We start from the raw sequence: 18,165 nt of genomic DNA on the forward strand, positions 1-18,165 counted from the left end.
GCTTTGATGATTTTTTTACCCGAAGTAAAATTATTAAGTAAAAATTGCAACTTTTGTAATACTGAAGATTGTTTTGGCAGTTTATTATGAGATAAAATCGTATATGAAATATGGTGTGACAAAGTACGCTAGAAATTATTTTCTAAAAAAACTTTAAAACTCGATAAAGCAGTAGAAATTTGTCATTCTTCAGAAAAAGCACAAGGTGGTGTATTTGAATTGCGAAATAATAACAGTGAAAGTGTAGATCGTATTGGAAAACAATTGTACAGTAAAAACAAATTTAAATCACCCACACAGAACAGTGATAATAGAGATTTTAAATTTAATTCATTGGTATGTAAATTCTGTTTAAAAAGACATCTTTTTATTTGGGGATCATGTCCAGCAGGGGTAAAAAGTGCAGAGACTGTAGCATTATGAATCATTTCTCAAGTAGTTTAGTTTGCCTAAAAGTAAAACCAAATATTCTTGATAGATGTGTTGATCAACAGAACAATAGTAAAAATTCGACAAGTATGCTACAACAAATGTGTTGTTTTAAGAAGAGTTGGAGCAGATTGTGCAGACAGACCTTGGGAAAATCAATTAAAAGTAGAATATGGAAAAATAATATTTAAAATTGACACAGGCGCTGAGGTCTCAGTTATAGGAACTAACCATTTAAAAAAGAATTTGGAATTAAAATTGAACATTTATACACTACTAATAAGCAACTAATAGGTCCTGATTAAGCAACTTAATTGTCTTACATACTTTCAAAAATCATTTTCTATAAACGGTCAGAACAGTGAATTAATTACTATATATGTTTGTGATAATGTACAAACTGCTTTATTAGGAAGACCTGCCTTACAAAAGTTTAACCTAGTTAAAATAAACATTCCAGAATGATTCATGTGTGCTATGATTTCAAAATCAAAAAGTAACATTATAGAACAGTTTCCTTCAGTATTAAAAGGGTAAGGGACTATTAAAGGTGACTCTGTACATATAACAACACAAAAACCCAACGAGGGGTCCATTTTTGGCTAATGTCACTCCCTGAAATTTTTAGTTAAAAAATGGATAAAGTTATTGATGGTCTAAAATGAGTGGTTAAAAGTATGGATGATCTTTTAGTTTTTGGAAATACAGAAATGGAATATAACAAAAACCTTGTAGCATTGCTAAATAGATTTGCTGAAAATGGAGTTAGCCTTAATGTAGAGATGTTTATTTAATTAAACAGAAATGAAGTTTTTAGGCCATAAAATTTCAGCAGAGGGAGTAAAATCATTGACCTAAAAAGTTGAAGCTATAAAAAATTTTCCAAAACCAACAACTATTATGTCTTTACGTAGTTTTTTAGGCATGGCCCAGCAATTAGCAAAATTCAATCCATCACTTGCTAAAGTAGCTAAACACTTGCAACCTCTTTTGAGTTCAAGATCAGCATGGTTTTGGACCGAAAATCATGGAAGAGCATTCAATGAGGTTAAAAATAATTTAACCAATCCACCCCTTTCGGCACACTACAGAATCATAATGGTATATACAAACCAATTGGTTGTGCATCTAGATTTCTTACGACAACTGAAAAAAATTATTATCCAATCGAAATAGAAATGTTAGCAGTAACATGGGGGTGCACATGCATGTTCAAATAATTGTATGGTTTCCAAAAATTTATATTAGAAACAGATCACAAACCATTAATTCAAATATTAAATTATCGTTCACTTATTGATGTCTCCAAGAATTCAACGTTTAAGAATGAAGTTATTAAGATTTTCATTTACTGCAGAGCATGTTGCGGGCAAATCTATTACTGATGCAGATGCAATGTCTCGTGCACCTGTATCTAATCTTACAAAAGAAGCTGAGATTGCAGAAAATGATCTTAATGATGTTAATTCAATAATAAAATGTATGCCTGCTACAGAGAGTTGTTTAGAAGAAATTAAGCAAAAAACTGCAGAAGATGAACTTTTAAACCAATTGCAAGAAAGTATCATTTCTGGATGGCCAAATTCCAAAAAATACTGTCTGGCAAATCTCCAACTTTATTGGGATTTTAAAGATGAAATAGTTAAAATTGATGGACTCTTATAATATTAAAATAGAATAATAATCCCAGTTAGTATGCAAAAAGAAATTCTTTCAAAATTGCATGAAGGTCACTTAGGAATGGAGAAATGCAAATGTCGTGCACGTCAGAGTGTTTTTTGTCCAGATTTAAATAACCAAATTGAACAGTTAATTTGAAAGTGTGAGGCATATAAGAAGTATCTCCCATCAAAGCCGAAAGAACCTCTGCTAACTCCTGATGTCCCAACACAGCCATAGCAAAAACTTGGAACTGATTTGTTTCAGTAGGCTAATAAATACTATTTAATTATTGTCAATTATTATAGCTTGTGGACAGAGGTGTTTCTGCTTTCAAGTACTGGATCAGCAAATGTTATACAAGCATGCAAAGAATTTTTTTCTAGAAATGGTATCCCTGAGGAGTTGTGTCAGATAATGGTACACAATATAGTTCAAAAGTGTTTTGTCAGTTCTCTCAACAGTGGCAATTTAAGCACATAACAAGTAGTCCACATTATGCATAATCAAATTGTTTGGCAGAGGCAACTGTAAAATCAATAAAACTGTTGATAAAGAAATGTTATATGTCGAATGAGGACATTTATAAATCTTAATTTTATGTAATACTCCAATAAAATGTGGTTTATCTCCAGAGGAACTATTACATGGGCGTCAACTGAGAGATAATTTACCCAGGTTTCAATCTCGAAATAAGGAACAGTCAAAGTTTGCAAGAGAAATAGTCAAAGAGAGAGTTCAATCTAAAAAATACTACAATAAAAATGTTGGTGCTTTTGAACCATACGTCTATAGACAAGGTCAAACTGTTACAATTCAAAACAAAGTAACTCGTGAATGGAGTCTTAGAGGTAGAATAATGAAATGTGTTGCCCCTAGATCATATGAAGTAAAATTAAATCACAATAGACATATCCTTTGTCGAAATCAGATTCAACTTGTGAATCTGATTTCGACATCTGATTGTGCCAGACTCAGGATAACGTGGCTATAATGCACAAAGGACAAGCTACTCTTTCGTTTCAAGAATGCATTAGTGGTACAATGTCATTGAAATTGGAGAGCAAGAATAATAAAATAATTAAAGAGAACAGTTTAGTTAAAAATACAAACAAAGATCAAAGAATTTGATTATCAAGTCGTGGACGAAGAATAAAGAATAAAATACCACTCGATAATGAAAATTTATGAATTAATTTGATTTCTTGACATTTATATATATAGTTTGTTTATTAGGGACATGTGTCATATTATTATGCATGTATATATATACAGCCCTATCTTATATATTTGCCGGTCTTAAGGTAGAATATATTATGAACACAACAGCAACTGAATACCTACACGGCTAAAATGTTAGAGGTAAGCAGAAAATTTATGTTGACCAGCTACGCACCACTTCTTCATCTCAAAGGCTAATGTAGATTTAAACCTGTGTTATATTGTTTCCTATCTAGGATAATGAACATTCGATCTTCTTTGCTCTACTCAAAGTTTTCTGCTTGTGCCTCCACAGTAGTGGCTATGCAACTCTTCCTGTCACCTCCTAATGAGAATAAAGCTCTAAATTAAGTCAGTTTGATGGTTCTGAGACAGCTTATTAGTAGGGTTTTCTAAACTTTTTGATATTTCTCAGAGAGGCTGATTCCATCAACAGCCATATCAGAGTATTAACAGTGTCGTGCATGGAGACTTTGTTAATGCTTTTGGTGTGCATTGTTGGGGCCATACAAAAATATCTTTGATTTAAATTTGAGCTCATTTAACATGAAAAAGCTATACAATTACATAGTTATGCATTAATTTAAACATGAATAAAGTCTCAAAATCTTAAAATTTTATTAAAAAAAAAATCTATTATTACCAAATAGTTTTAATCAATCCTTTACAAATAATCATGGTCTTTAAAGTTTTTAATTGTCAAACTCTTTGCAAAATTTGAATTCGGCTTTTTCATCTTTGGATCTTATTGTTGATGGCTATTACTAATAGTAACATGCATGGCTTAGAAATATACTTACGTATCAATAATTTATTTGGTGAGAAGTTATTTTAGAATCCTCTGACTATTCTTATATGTACTTTCTTTACTCTCACACACAAGCACATTTTCACTCAAACAGCTTTCTCTATGTTCTTTATCACTCTTTCTTTTTTAAGGTAAATAAAAATACAATCAATTTACCATTCTAGGAACAAAAAGTAGAAAATATTCCTGATAACTTCTGAATGGAGTAACATTTAAAAAAATCAGAAACTATTTGGAATCATGAACAAAATGGCCTTTTTTAATTTAATTTTCATTTTCATGCAGTAAAATCTATTTTTTTGACTAGATTAATGGTTAGTGAACCGTATAAAAAAAAAAAGAAAAAGAGAAATTTCTAAAAAAGCATCGCAACAATTTGGTATCTCTAAAAAAATAATCAGGCAAAAAAAAGCGGTCATAATTTTAGCTTTTGATATAGCAAATAATAAATATTCTTGCAGTATATGTAGTACCTGAAGAATAACATAAAATGAACCAGACAAAAGTACAAAAAATAGAAAATTGTCAAAGCATTGAATTATGAAAATAATTTATTAATAAAAAATATAACTAGAGGAGCTATAGATTAGCAATTCAATTCCTGTATATGTATTACAGCAAAGTCTAACTTAAATTTATACGAGAAGTCAGTAATTAAAAAAAATCAGTAATGCAAACATATTGTGATTCTAGAGAATGTAATGACATATGAAAATATCTTATAAATTTCTGTTACATATATGTTATTACCAGTTTTATATATAATACAAAATTTAGTATTTTATTTTAGTAGATTTCAGCTACTTGTAAGAATAAAAAAAAGAGATGGCCTAAAATTCTAAAACACAGTCAATTTTGAATTTTTTAAATTAACCAGATAATATGTTGCTTATAGTTAAATGCTCTTTTCCAAAATTACATTTAATACAAGGATTCGTCAATCATATTTTCTGGAGGGGAATTTTACCACTATTACAAAGAAAAAAAGCTGTGCTATGGCCGTTAAAGTGAAAACTGATTTTAAAACATTGCTAGGTGAGATGTGAGGCCAAGGTTGAAAAAAATTACCCGGTGAGATGTGAGAACTTTGTAATAGTTTTTTCGTAATAATAATTTTTGTAATACCGTAAATGCGTAATAGCAAATTTTACCGGAAAACTTTGTTTAATGTGAGGTTTTTAAAGGAAATGCACGTTGCAAACTAATTCAACACGCAGGGAAACTTAGTCAAGCTGAAATCGTTTATAAAATTCGAAACGTAAACTTTATCATGATATCCTTCGTAAAATTCAACACGCAGTTAAACTTTATCATGATATCCTTTGTAAAGTTCAGCACGTAAACTTTATCATGATATCCTTTTTGTATTTTAACATCAAATAATTATTAAAATAGTATTTACTTTTTTTAACTGCTACCAAGTATGTCGCTCCCAATTGATTTAACATCTACCAAGTACGTTGCTCCCAATGGGTTTAACCTACCAAGTGCATCTCTCCCAATAGATTTTAGTTATGGGTGGCTCTATTGCTTATTGTAATTTCAAAAGGTATTGCATGGATCTAAAAGAACTTTTTACTGTGAACGGCTTTACGAAATTATAATTATTTTTTTTCTTTCTTTTAAATTAATGATTAAAATAAAAATTGATTCAAAATTTTGGATATTTAGCTAAGATTTTGATATCACCAAATTTGTAACTTTTACATAGTTTTTAAAGAATTCACAGTTTTCGTTGGCATTTCTATTAATCTTGTATTTTTTTAAGCACTACTGTTATTCAATTGTTTGTAAAGCGAAACTTTTTAAAAATGCCCCGTATTTACTATTTTTACCAGCATTTATCATTTGTGTTTTTGTTTTTTTTGTTTTTTTTGCAAGGTTCCAATTTTTTACTCTATAAAATATTTATAATAAAATTGTCTTACAAAATATTATAACTATCTAATATATATTTAGAAAGTCAACAATGTTTGAAGCAAGTTTCAGAATTTATTTCTGCACGTGAAAAGAAAAATTTGCAAAGAAGAATTTGCAGTGATTGCAGCTTTTATTTCTTTATGCTAAAGTAGGTTTTGCTTAAGTTTGACTTTCGAAAAAATTTGACGTCAGTTTCGTGAGTTTTAAAAAAGTCATTTCAAAATGATTTTGAAATATTTTAGTTTAACTAATTTAAAAGTTCATTTTTAACTGTTGATAAAAATAGCTGTTAAAAATAGCCTCTATCGGAAAAATAGGGCGCCCATTTTTTTTAAAAGGTAATGTTTATTTTTTAATCCAGTGTTCATTTTTACGGGAGTTCTCCTGCTTTTGAGAAATTCTTATTATTGTACAAATATTTTTATATGTTTATATTTCCCTGGTAATAATTTTCTCTGTAGTGTTTCAGCTATTTTGAGACAATAGATTTTCTTAACTTTTTAATCAAAATTTTATTTTGTCTACTTTTGTGGGAATTTTTTACCAAATGTTATATAAAGGTTTTTCTTTTTTCCGGAGATGATAATAGATTTCCGCTGATAGTTTACACTAGTTTTGTAATTATTAATAAAAATTACGGGGAATGGTAATTTATATAAGTGAGCGAACGTAAAAGTCAATGGAATTTATAAACGAAAAAATATAAACGTGTTGGTTGCAATAGAAAAAAATATGTTAACAACTCACAAACAAAATATAAACAGTAAAAACTCTAAAAACGAAAAGAATATAAAATACAAAATAGCAGAACTTGAAAAACAAAGTCTTTTTGAGCTTTTCGCTTCATAGTGCGCCGCACAGTGTGTTATTTTAGCAATCTAGGAGGAAAAAACTAATTTTTTATCTTATCTCAAAGTTTATTTTTGTCTTATATTTCAATAGCAGGTAGTCTATATGTTTAAAAACCAAACCAGATTTCATTTTAAATCAATGCAATAATTCTTTTGAGCACATGCCTAGTTTTAAAATCGTTAAACAGATTTGTAGAAAATAATATTACAACTTTAGTAAATGTGAACGTTGAGCATCTGAAACTTCATTCTAAAGTGTTTTATTTTTAAATAAGAGTTGTTGTTACAGTTTTCTCCTTTATTATTGTTTTCAGCTTTTAATAAATATCTTTTACTAACTAGTAGAATTCTATCATGAAGTAATTTTAAATCAAATCATAAAGTTTTAGAAGTTATGTAATTTTTAATATATAATAATACCGAATATTATTGCATGATTATATGGAAATTAAACCCCAAAAATGTTATACTTGATGCAATGATAAGATACGTGATTGGAGATATAAAAGTTTTTATCAAACATTTGAGAAAAAAAAAGGAAAAAAGCAGGGAGATATCGGCAGCGCTTCATAGACACCTGCTCTAATTGGAAAAGTAAAAACTTTGAATTAATTGATTCTACATATCAAAGTGTGTTAAGTAACTCCTCACAAAGTATCCCAAAAATCAGACTTGGCCGGCCAACAAAAACTCTCAGCGCTTGCTGTCTTAGCTAAAAAAAAACAAAAAACAAAGTGCTACACAAGGCCACAGCAATTAGACTGAGGAAAGAAAGAAAAAGGGATTTAGCTTCCATTGTTAAGAAAAGTCGACATGATTTCCCCATCAGAATTACTCATGACATCAGTATTTCTGAAGGGGAAAAAAAGGTTGTAACGATAAAGGCTTTAGCCAAAAATACTAAAAAATATACGATAGAGTTTTTGTTACAGCCCTTCAGGCGTAATTAAAAAATTTAATAATTTTTTAAATACTTTCATTATTAAAAAAAATTTGCACCTATTAATTTAGATTGTTTTTAATATCACGTAAACTGGAATATTCATGGCTTATTTAAAAATGGAGCAGTACTCCTAATAAATAATCCAACAAGGGTAACTGCGGTATCTGCATCATTAATAGACAATATATTCTATTAAAATTTTTCACAAAGGAAAAGTATAAGAAATACTTTGACTTTGTAAATTTATTAAAGAGTAGATATTCCAGATAGCTCCAGCACCTAAAATGCAGAAAAAAACAACTTGACTAATAAAAACTTCATAACTTACCATTTGAGCTGCAGCGCTCAGTAAACCTAAAAAAGCATATTTAGAATTACTTGATCACCCAGATAATAGAATAGAATATATGTTTATCGAAGAAATTGCAAAAATAAACTAATTCCTAGATTAAAATCAAAAATTAAATTATTTATTTCTAGTGGAATTATTATTCAAATAAGTAATGACAAAGTTAGAGCTAAAATAGGGGAAAACAGGTATAAAAAAATATTAACATGATTAGGGATAATTAATTATTTTAAAAATAATTTCAAACCATCAGCTAAAGGTTGTAATAATCCATATATTCCCCTCAACATTAGGACCTTTTCTATTTTGGCTATAACCTAGAATTTTTATTTTTGCTAAAGTTAAATAAGCTACAGAAATTAAGACTGAAATGACAATTTTTAAAAACTTTCTAATACAGTTAAACATATATTTTTACTATCCTTTTAATGAATTTAATAACTTAAAAAGAAATAGATCCTTTAATTTTATAAAAAGCTACTATTATTGATAATCCAATAGCCGATTCAATGGCTACAGTAGTTATATATATTGTTATTATTTGCCCTTTTAAAAAAAAATTAGTTAATGTAGTTAGTATAAAATTAATTGAAATAGATAATTATAAAATTTCTATACTAACTAATATTAATATTATATTACTTCTATTAATAATTATTCCTATAATTAATTCCTATAATTGATAAAATAACACTTATTAATATAAAATTTATACTTATAATAAAAAAATAAGGTTAAATTGTGAAATTTATGGTAATTTATTAAATTAAATATCAAAAAATCATTGTTCAAATATAAGGTAGGTATCCATCTTTATTTATGATTTTTATTATTAACGAAGTTAAAATAATTCGAATTATAGGAATTATATTATTGTTAGAATTCTGCATCATTAACAGACAATATATTTCAAATCACTGTCAATATTAAAAAATAAAAACATTTTTTATGCCAAAAGGTATGAAAACAAGTTACGAGTTCTTTTATGATCTTATAGCAAGCAACATAAACAAGTTCTTTGGATTAGTTAGACTAAATTTACCTAAAAACATCCCTTGTAATGACTAAATTTACCTAAAAACATCCCTTGTAATGACTAAATTTACCTAAAAACATCCCTTGTAATGACTAAATTTACCTAAAAACATCCCTTGTAATGACTAAATTTACCTAAAAACATCCCTTGTAATGACTAAATTAATAAATCTAATAAGTAGAACTATAAATTTATCCCCTCTACAACCATTTATCTAAATAAATTTGAAGCATATTTAGACGATTTAGAATAAAGAAATAGGTCGGAATGATATTAACGGAAACATTGTATTTATTACATATGACATAATAAAAATATTCTCTTTAAGGTCTTCACTTGAAATAGCTAGAGTTACGTTCAAGGAAACTACAAATGTCAGGCATTATCTTTCAATTTCAGTTCTCTCAATTTTTTTAAAAATCTTTTCAAAAATTTTGTATATTAGAATATATAATCTATAAATAAATATAGAATATATAATCTATAAATAAATATTGAATAATAATCTATAAATAAAAAGTTATATAAGAATCAATTTGAATTTCAAAAGCATCGCTCTGCTTACAGGTAATACTTCAACTAATTAGAAGTATTGCTAATTTATTTGAAACATTGCAATACACACTTCGATAAATCTATTTAGATACCTAAATTGATTTATCGAAACCAATTTTAGGTATCTAAATAGATCAATGCTTAATAAAAAATTAAAACATAATGGAATTATTGGAAATCCCTTATTATTATTTTGAAAAAGCTATTCAACCAATCATAAACAATTTATTCAAGTAGATTCATCATTAGCGTCAAACCTATAAGGCATAACCAGTCCTGGATTAACCAATAGGCCAGACTAAGCCTTGGCCTAGTGCCCCGATAATTATGGGTCCTAAAAATGGGATGCTTCCAAATTTATATTTATACTTTATAATTTAAATAATATTTAAATATTATTTTTTCATTGGAAACTAATCAATAATGCAAATAATGTAATTTAAACATTTATATTATTATTGTTATATTCATTATTGTAGTTAAAAGTTCTTGAAATATTTCTGTTTGAAATTCTGCACTCAAAATAAAGCGGCTTAGTTTGTTTTTAAACTATTTTTAAACTACTTACTAAACTACTCCAAAATGTTTAAGAAAAGCAAAGTAAATTTTCAGATTCAATCATAAATAGACAAATTGATCATTTTGACAGCAGGGAGTCTCATGTTCATCAAAATGAATCAAACCCTTAGAATGATAGCTGTTCAAATAATTTTGAACAACACAATTAGATCTAATCATCCTACTTGCGGAAGTAAATCTACTAATGAGAAGTACAGTCATCCAATTAATCCTGGAAAATGGAGTGATTTGAATAAAGTTGCCGCCGATTATTGGACTAACCGTGGTCTGAAGCGTCAAAATCATTCTGGACCGTTTGAGTGTTCACGAAATTTTTAGAACACAGTATCCAGGACACGGTATTGTTCAGAGTGCACATTTTATGAAAAAAAAGCAAATGGTGAAAAGTTTTTGCGTGAATGGCTCATTTAATCCCCCATAACTGGTGTGTTTACTGTTTTTTTTGTAAACTTTTTGTGTCTAAAGAAATAACATTCAAACTCACTAGCAATGGATTTATGATTGGAAGGTTATTTTTTAATTATATCAACATAAAATATATCTATTTACAGAGAATGCATTTTTACATATATTCAGAGAAAACAAAGTTCTGTTGTGTAACAACCTGCAATTTCAATTTAAGACGGAGCAAAATTACTGGGAAGATGTGTTGAACGTCTTATACCAGTCATTATAACGCTATCGGACTGAGTTTAACCTTTTTGCGTTACAAGCAAATATTTTGGAATTATTTAAATTTTCTTGAGCTTTTGGCTCAGTTGGACCACTTTTTGAAAAATCACATCGCAGCATATGTAAATGAAGGTAAAAAAAATCCATCTTATCAAAAACAATATGCGAGGAGTTGATTAATATAATGGAAGAAAAAGGGCGATCTCACATTATATAAGAGATCTTAGCCGCTCGTTATATTTGTATTTCAGTTGATTCAATTTTATTTACAATTTTTAATAATTTTATTTATGAAAATTCACGTCGGTGCAACCATTGCAGAACAGATTTAAAAATTTTAAGACAAGACTTATCACTTAGATTTTAAAAATTGTTTAGGCCAGCCTATACCATAGAATACAAGCGATAGTATTAAATCTCAATGATTCTGTGTTTTATAAATAGGGGAAAGGCGCCTATGATGGCATAGCGCCTATGATGGCATACCGGTCATATTTCCATTGAAATTGGTTTTGGTAAAAAAATGATTAGACCTACATGACTATACTAACTTTACGTTAGTTTTAGTGAAAAAAGGTCCCTTGTGCACAAGTATTTTTTTTATAATCAACAAAAATCGATTTTGGGATGTGCTGTTGTAGTTTTATTTCCTTCATATATTTAAGATTGTGATTTTACTATTAACTGTGCAGAAATGAAATTTTCATGCATTTTATATTCAAGTTTTGTGCATTTAGTGGAATAGTTACTTTAATTTTATCTTTTGAACAAACAGACACAAAAAAAAAAAAAAGAAAGAAAAAAGCAGACACAGCTTGTTTTAATGAAAATGATGAATTTTACCCATGATGGCATACTGACGAGTTGGGGGTGTTGAAATATTGACGAGTTGGGAAAACCTTTTTTTTTATAAGAAAAACTTATTTTTAAGTAAAGTTAAAAGAAAGCGATGCTCCAAAATTTTTTTTTGGTCCAAAAAATACGTAAAACGCAATATATCCTATGCGCATGCGCAAAATTTTACAATGCTGGTGTGTAGCATGAAATGGTAAATTAGGATGGTTTCGAGTAATTTTAGGCTTTTCTGAGGGAAGACTCTAAGGTTAAATGAAATCATTAAGTTACCCTCGATCCTAACTAGCCCCATCCTCCCCTATGCCATCATAGGAGCAGTGGTTGCCTATGATGGCATACTTGTGCTTTTTTTTACAATAAGAATAACTTATAAAAAAAATAAAACTGATGAAAACTCTCAGGGTAATTATTGTTCTAGATGTAACAAGGAATGTATCCATATCAAAACTTTTATTATTGGTCTTCAGGATACTGAATAATGAAGCTTCAAAGTTAAGTATGCCATCATAGGCGCCTTTCCCCTAATTTTAGTATTTAATCCTAATTAATTTAAAAAAAAAAAAAAAGTTGTTAAAAACCTTTTTTTTTATTTTTTTTTTTTATTGCAAGTTTTACTTTGTGCAAATTTATATTAATCTTTATATACTTATTTATTTAATATTTATTTCTAGGAATTTGTTATTTTACTTTTTATTGATTATTTTATTACTTTAAAAGAAATTTTTTTTTTTTAATTTTAATGTTTTTTTTTAAAAAAAAAAAAATTTTTATGACCCTGTAACTTTTTGTTTTTGTTTTATCTTTTAAAAAATAAAGTCTTATTGTATATATATTGGTAACATTTATATACTCTATACGAAACTATTTATTTTTTTACGAAATCAATCTCGGGGCTTGGCGATAAGACAAATTGTGTCTTCTTCTTGCCCCGGCCATCTGTATATTGGAAATATTTGTTGTATTTATATTTTTATATGGCAAAAAATGGAAAGAGAGAGAAAAAAAAAAAAAAAGAGCATGCGATATATATATACCGCGTGCAATGCATTTGTTGAACTTATTTGCAATTTTTTTTCTATTATACATCTATTGCTAACTTTTTTTTCAAAATTGATTTAATGATTTGCACATCTAATTGTTTAGAATCCACATTTGTTGAAATTATTTTTTCTAAAAAATCTAATATTATTGTTGGTTGCATTGATAAACACCCTTGCATAGATTTCAATATTTTTAATAATATCATGTCTATTCTACTACAAAAAATATCTGCTGAAAATTAATCTTTTTTTACTTGGTGATATTGATCTAATACAATCAAATAGTGACATTGCGACATCTGATTTTTAAACTTATTTTTTTTTTATAATATTCGCATCTTTATCACTTTGCCGACTAGAATTACTGATCTGCGACAATTATTGATTTTATCACTTTGCCGACTAGAATTACTGATTTTACAATTATTGATTTTCTCTAATTTAATAACTAATAAAATGGAAGGGTTGTGGAATTTTATTTTATTATTGTGAAACAATTTTCAATAAAGAGTTATTCTCATTTTTATAATCATAAATAGTATACGCAATTTTTATTTATTTTTTTTGTCCAATATAATATCCATAAGTATTTTTATGATGTATAAATTTGAGAGAATAATAGGTAAGCACTGATTTTAAAGATTTAAATAAAACTTAAAAGTCATTTTTCTCAAATATTTGTTTTTGTGGCTTGTCATTGTTTCACAATAAGCCCTTCAATTATTTCAGGAAATTTGACAACTTATATTTCGGATCACTTACCTCAATTTTGTATTTGTCCCAATTTCAAGAAACTATTTGTACCACGCAGACCCAATTTATATAGCAGAAGTTTCAAAAACTTCAATAAAGAAAACTTTAAATCTTATCAAAAATTGACTGGGATGATGTTATAAAGTACAAGGATACTAACTCATATTTTCAAACGCTTATTACTGAAACAAAATTGATTTTAGATTGCTATGGAGACCTTAAAAAACAAGTATCAAAAACTTCAAACGTCGATTCAAATCATGGATTACAAAAGGAATAATAAAATTTATTCAAGTGAGCTATCTTTTCCAACAAAAAATGATAAGATCTAAAGATCTTAACATTTTTTGTTGATTTCAAGATTTTCTATAAGATAACGTATATAAGTACAAACTTTAGGAATTTCTTTAGGATTCCTATACAATCCTGTTCCAAAATCTTATAGGAGTCCTATCCTATAAGACACAATGTATAAAAGTTCTATAGTTATGAGCGTACAGGAATCCTATTCAATACTGTTCCAAAACCTTATAGGAGATTTTAATCCTATACGACACCGAATAAACAATATCCTATAGTTTTATATGCACAGAAACCCTACTTATTTGAGTAGAATTCTATACATATAAAAATATATGATATTGTTTATTCGGTGTCTTATCAGATAAAAACTCCTATAAGATTTCAAAACAAGATTGAATAGGATTCCTGTACATAAAACTATAATGTACAAGGTGACCTGAAAGTTCTGGCACTCATTTTTATTAGTTTATTAGACTTAAGAAAATGTATTATTTGTCAATATTTTTTCCATTTCATTCCTATGTTAATTCTTAATCGTATTCAGTCATTTTTTTGTTTAAATCAATTTTATTTTTAGTATGAAAGTCACAAAAGACCATCAAGTTTCTATAGAGCATTTGTTCTTTAGTGGATGCACTGGAGCAGAGATAGCAAAAAGACTTAAAATTCCTTGAAGAACTGTCTATAACAATTTGAAACGTTTAAAGGAGACAAAAAGCACCCAAGACAAGCCTAGAAGTGGAAGACCACCAACATCAAGTAGCAATATTATTATCAAAAAAGTGCGTGATACAATTCGTCGAAATCCAAGGATGATGAGAAAAATGGCAAATGATTTGCAAATAGGTCGTGAATCCCTGAGAAAAATATGCAAGGATACGCTAAAACTTATTCCATACAAGATCCAAAAAGCTCATCTTCTCACAGACAATATGAAGAAAGTAAGAATGGAAAGATGCAAGCTTTTGCTCAAACGTTTTTCTTCGGCGCGCCATTCAGGAATTGTTTTCACTGTCACTGATGAATATTTATTCAATGTTGAAGCTTTCTTTTTTTTTTTCTTTTTTTTTGTTATTCTCCTCCTCAAGGCCAAGAAGGCCACTACAGATGAAGAGGCTACTTAATAGCGGTTATAACCCTTTCTCAACTCTATAACTCCGAAACACGAACCTCGACGAACAAGGCCGCTGCACGGAGAAACAAGTTGGTCGCGGTACTACCAGGGACGTGGTGGGGATTAAACCATCAAAATCTTAAACCATCAAAATGATCGGATATTATCCAGAAGTATCAGTGATGCAAACATAAAGGGTAGAACCGCTTCTCGTTTAGGACATCCGCAATCTGTTATGGTTTTTGAAGGGATAACTTCGGATGGCAAAACTCCGTCAGTTTTTGTGGAGTTAAAATTAACAGTAAAAACTATTTAAATGATGTCCTTTCAAAAGAAGTACTTCCATGGTCCCAATCACACTTTGGTACAAAGCCCTGGACATTTCAACAGGATTCAGCTCCTGCCCACAAAGCAAAAATCGTTTAAGGGTGGTGCAAAAACATTTTTCCAGATTTTATCAGCGCCCGAGAATGGCCTCCCTACTCGCCAGATCTCAACCCGTTAGATTATTCAGTGTGGTCAGTTTTGAAGACCAAGGCATGTTCTATCCCTCATAGGAATTTGGACTCTTTGCGCCGAGCACTTCAGAAGGAATGGAATAATCTTTCTCCAGAATACCTGCGCGCCGCAGTCAATGATTTCCCCCAAGAGACTTAGGGTCTGTATCAAAGCTAAAAGCGGTTATTTCGAAATCTAATGTGGTAATGTGATTGTTAGTTGTTAGAATAAAGTCTACTTTTAATCCTATTCGCCTTTTTTTAAATTTAGTCGTTTTTATTGGCAATTTTACTGTGCCAGAACTTTCTGGTCACCCTGTATTGTTCATTCAGTGTTTTATAAGACATCGAATGAAAAATATTTTATAGTCTTATTTATACAACAATCCTATTCAACCCTGTTTGAAATTTTATCGCCCTTTGCTGTTAAAGTTGTTAAAGGATATTTAATAGGAATGCCCTCTATAAGAATGTCATGGTTTACAACAGATATGTATATAATATTTGTAAAGCTTTGGCATTATCTTTTAGTTCTTAATTAAATAAAAACCAAGAAATTCAATTCACACACAAAAAAAAAGAACAACTGAATATTAAGTTAGCAAGTCAGTTATTGCTATTAATTATATCAATTGTTATTTTTATTAACATATTAATATAATGTTATCCATAAACAACAGTTTCCTTGAAAACATCAATGCTTCGTTTTGCAAGTTTGCTTTCATCATTGCACTTTCGAGTATTTGCTTTTCTGAACATACCATAATTTTCCCTTGGAAATCGCTCAGCTAAGAAGTCTGAAAACAAAATTATAAACAAACTAATAGTTATATATTATATTCATTAAAACAAGGGGAAATAGTGTTGCTAAACAAAATATTATAATATCAATATCTAATATGCTTAGATATGCTACCTTAAACTGAATTACATCGACCTCCTGTCAATGGATGACTTGATTTCCGTTTGATGTTCTGTTCTTGATGTCTGTTTGACTTTCTCCAAATTTGTTTGACTTTCTCCAAAATAAACTACCAAACTCTTTTTTAAATTTTTTTTTTAAAACAAATGAAATTCACAATCATCACACCAGGAATACAAAAATAGTAAGCTATACTTTTCTTTTTTTAAAACAACTAAATATGGTAAGTTTTCCGTAAAACAATAATGTATTTCCCAATGGAACCAGTGTATTCCTACACTAATAAAAAAAGTTTAAAAACAATTATCCACTTGTTACGGATTATTTACTGCTCAACAGAATTCAATTAAAAAATATATTGTTGGAGTGTATTTCCTTATAATTTCTCTCTGTACTTAAGTTGCCTTTGATATATAATTTCTTTAACGAATAAATGGTTTGATTTTTGCTTTATTTACTATCTATCTTTTATATTATTTATTTATTATCTATTACATTTATTTATTATTGTGTTATTATTGCTACATTTTATGTTATTATTATATTTAATTATTAACTATGATATGTACATGTTTATATTGTATTATAATTATTCTTCATATTATTGATATTTTATTATTATTATTATTTTGTATTATTACGATAATTATTACATATATAATTATTATTTGTTTAACAATCTTTTCTTTTTTTTCTCTCTTATTTATATTTCTTATGTTTTTTAGGCGTCACGCCATTAACTAGTTTGTAACTATATGAGTGATACCTAATCAAATTCTATTAATTTTCGATGAGAATTTGTTAATTTTTATTGATATGGTTAAATAAAAAAAAACAAAAAACTTTACCCCAAAAACCACAATTGCTAAATCTTTGACAGCTTGTCAACCGCTTCTTTAACCAATTGCAGCATACTGATTTGCAGTCAATTGGGTAATTTTTCCTATGTCCACCTAAAAAAAAAGCAATATTTAAATAGTGTATTTTAAGATGAAATAAGCATGTCTTATTTTATTTTACTTTGATATTAAAGCATTTCAATTTTTTAAATTAGTGATAAAAATAGATAGTTACTATATACTTTATTAAATTATTTTTGAAAAGTAAGGAATTTTTAAAATCATAGCCTTTACTTAAAGATAACATTGCACAAAATATGTACTACAATTTCGGTCTCAGAAATGTTAGCTATAGAAGAAAAGAGTGTTTTTTGACATTTTAGATGATTGATGCTGAACTAGTAATGTTGTAGGTGGGCTACTAGATTTATCAGAATTTAAATAGTCGAGTGCTTAATTTTAAATAGATATATATATATATATATATATATATATATATATATATATATATATATATATATATATATATATATATATATATATATATATATATATATATATATATATATATATATATATATACATATATACATATATACATATATACATATATACATATATACATATATACATATATACATATATACATATATACATATATATATATATACCTAGTAGTACCAATTGAAGTGCGAAATTTTAATTCAGTAAAAAAATTTAAGAGAACATGTTTTTAATGCAAGAACAAATGTAATATATACATATTATATGCATATTGTGTTTTAGTTAAAATGCTAAAGTACACATTAATAAAGGGAGT

The 18,165-nt window shown here is 28.1% G+C and overlaps 1 protein-coding gene across 1 annotated transcript in view; it reads left to right on the forward strand.

The window, feature by feature from the left end:
* The window catches only part of LOC100212998 (MAP kinase-activated protein kinase 2), a 61,282-nt gene extending 54,638 nt beyond the window's left edge, over positions 1 to 6,644 (forward strand). The window contains exon 9 of the mRNA XM_065813397.1: positions 6,077 to 6,644. Within this exon, the coding sequence (XP_065669469.1) occupies positions 6,077 to 6,094 (18 nt within the window). The 3' untranslated portion in view covers positions 6,095 to 6,644. The remainder of the gene's footprint in view (positions 1 to 6,076) is intronic.
* Positions 6,645 to 18,165: the final 11,521 nt, after the last annotated feature.

This window comes from Hydra vulgaris, chromosome 12 (assembly GCF_038396675.1).
Source record: "Hydra vulgaris chromosome 12, alternate assembly HydraT2T_AEP".
NCBI classification, from domain to species: domain Eukaryota; kingdom Metazoa; phylum Cnidaria; class Hydrozoa; order Anthoathecata; family Hydridae; genus Hydra; species Hydra vulgaris.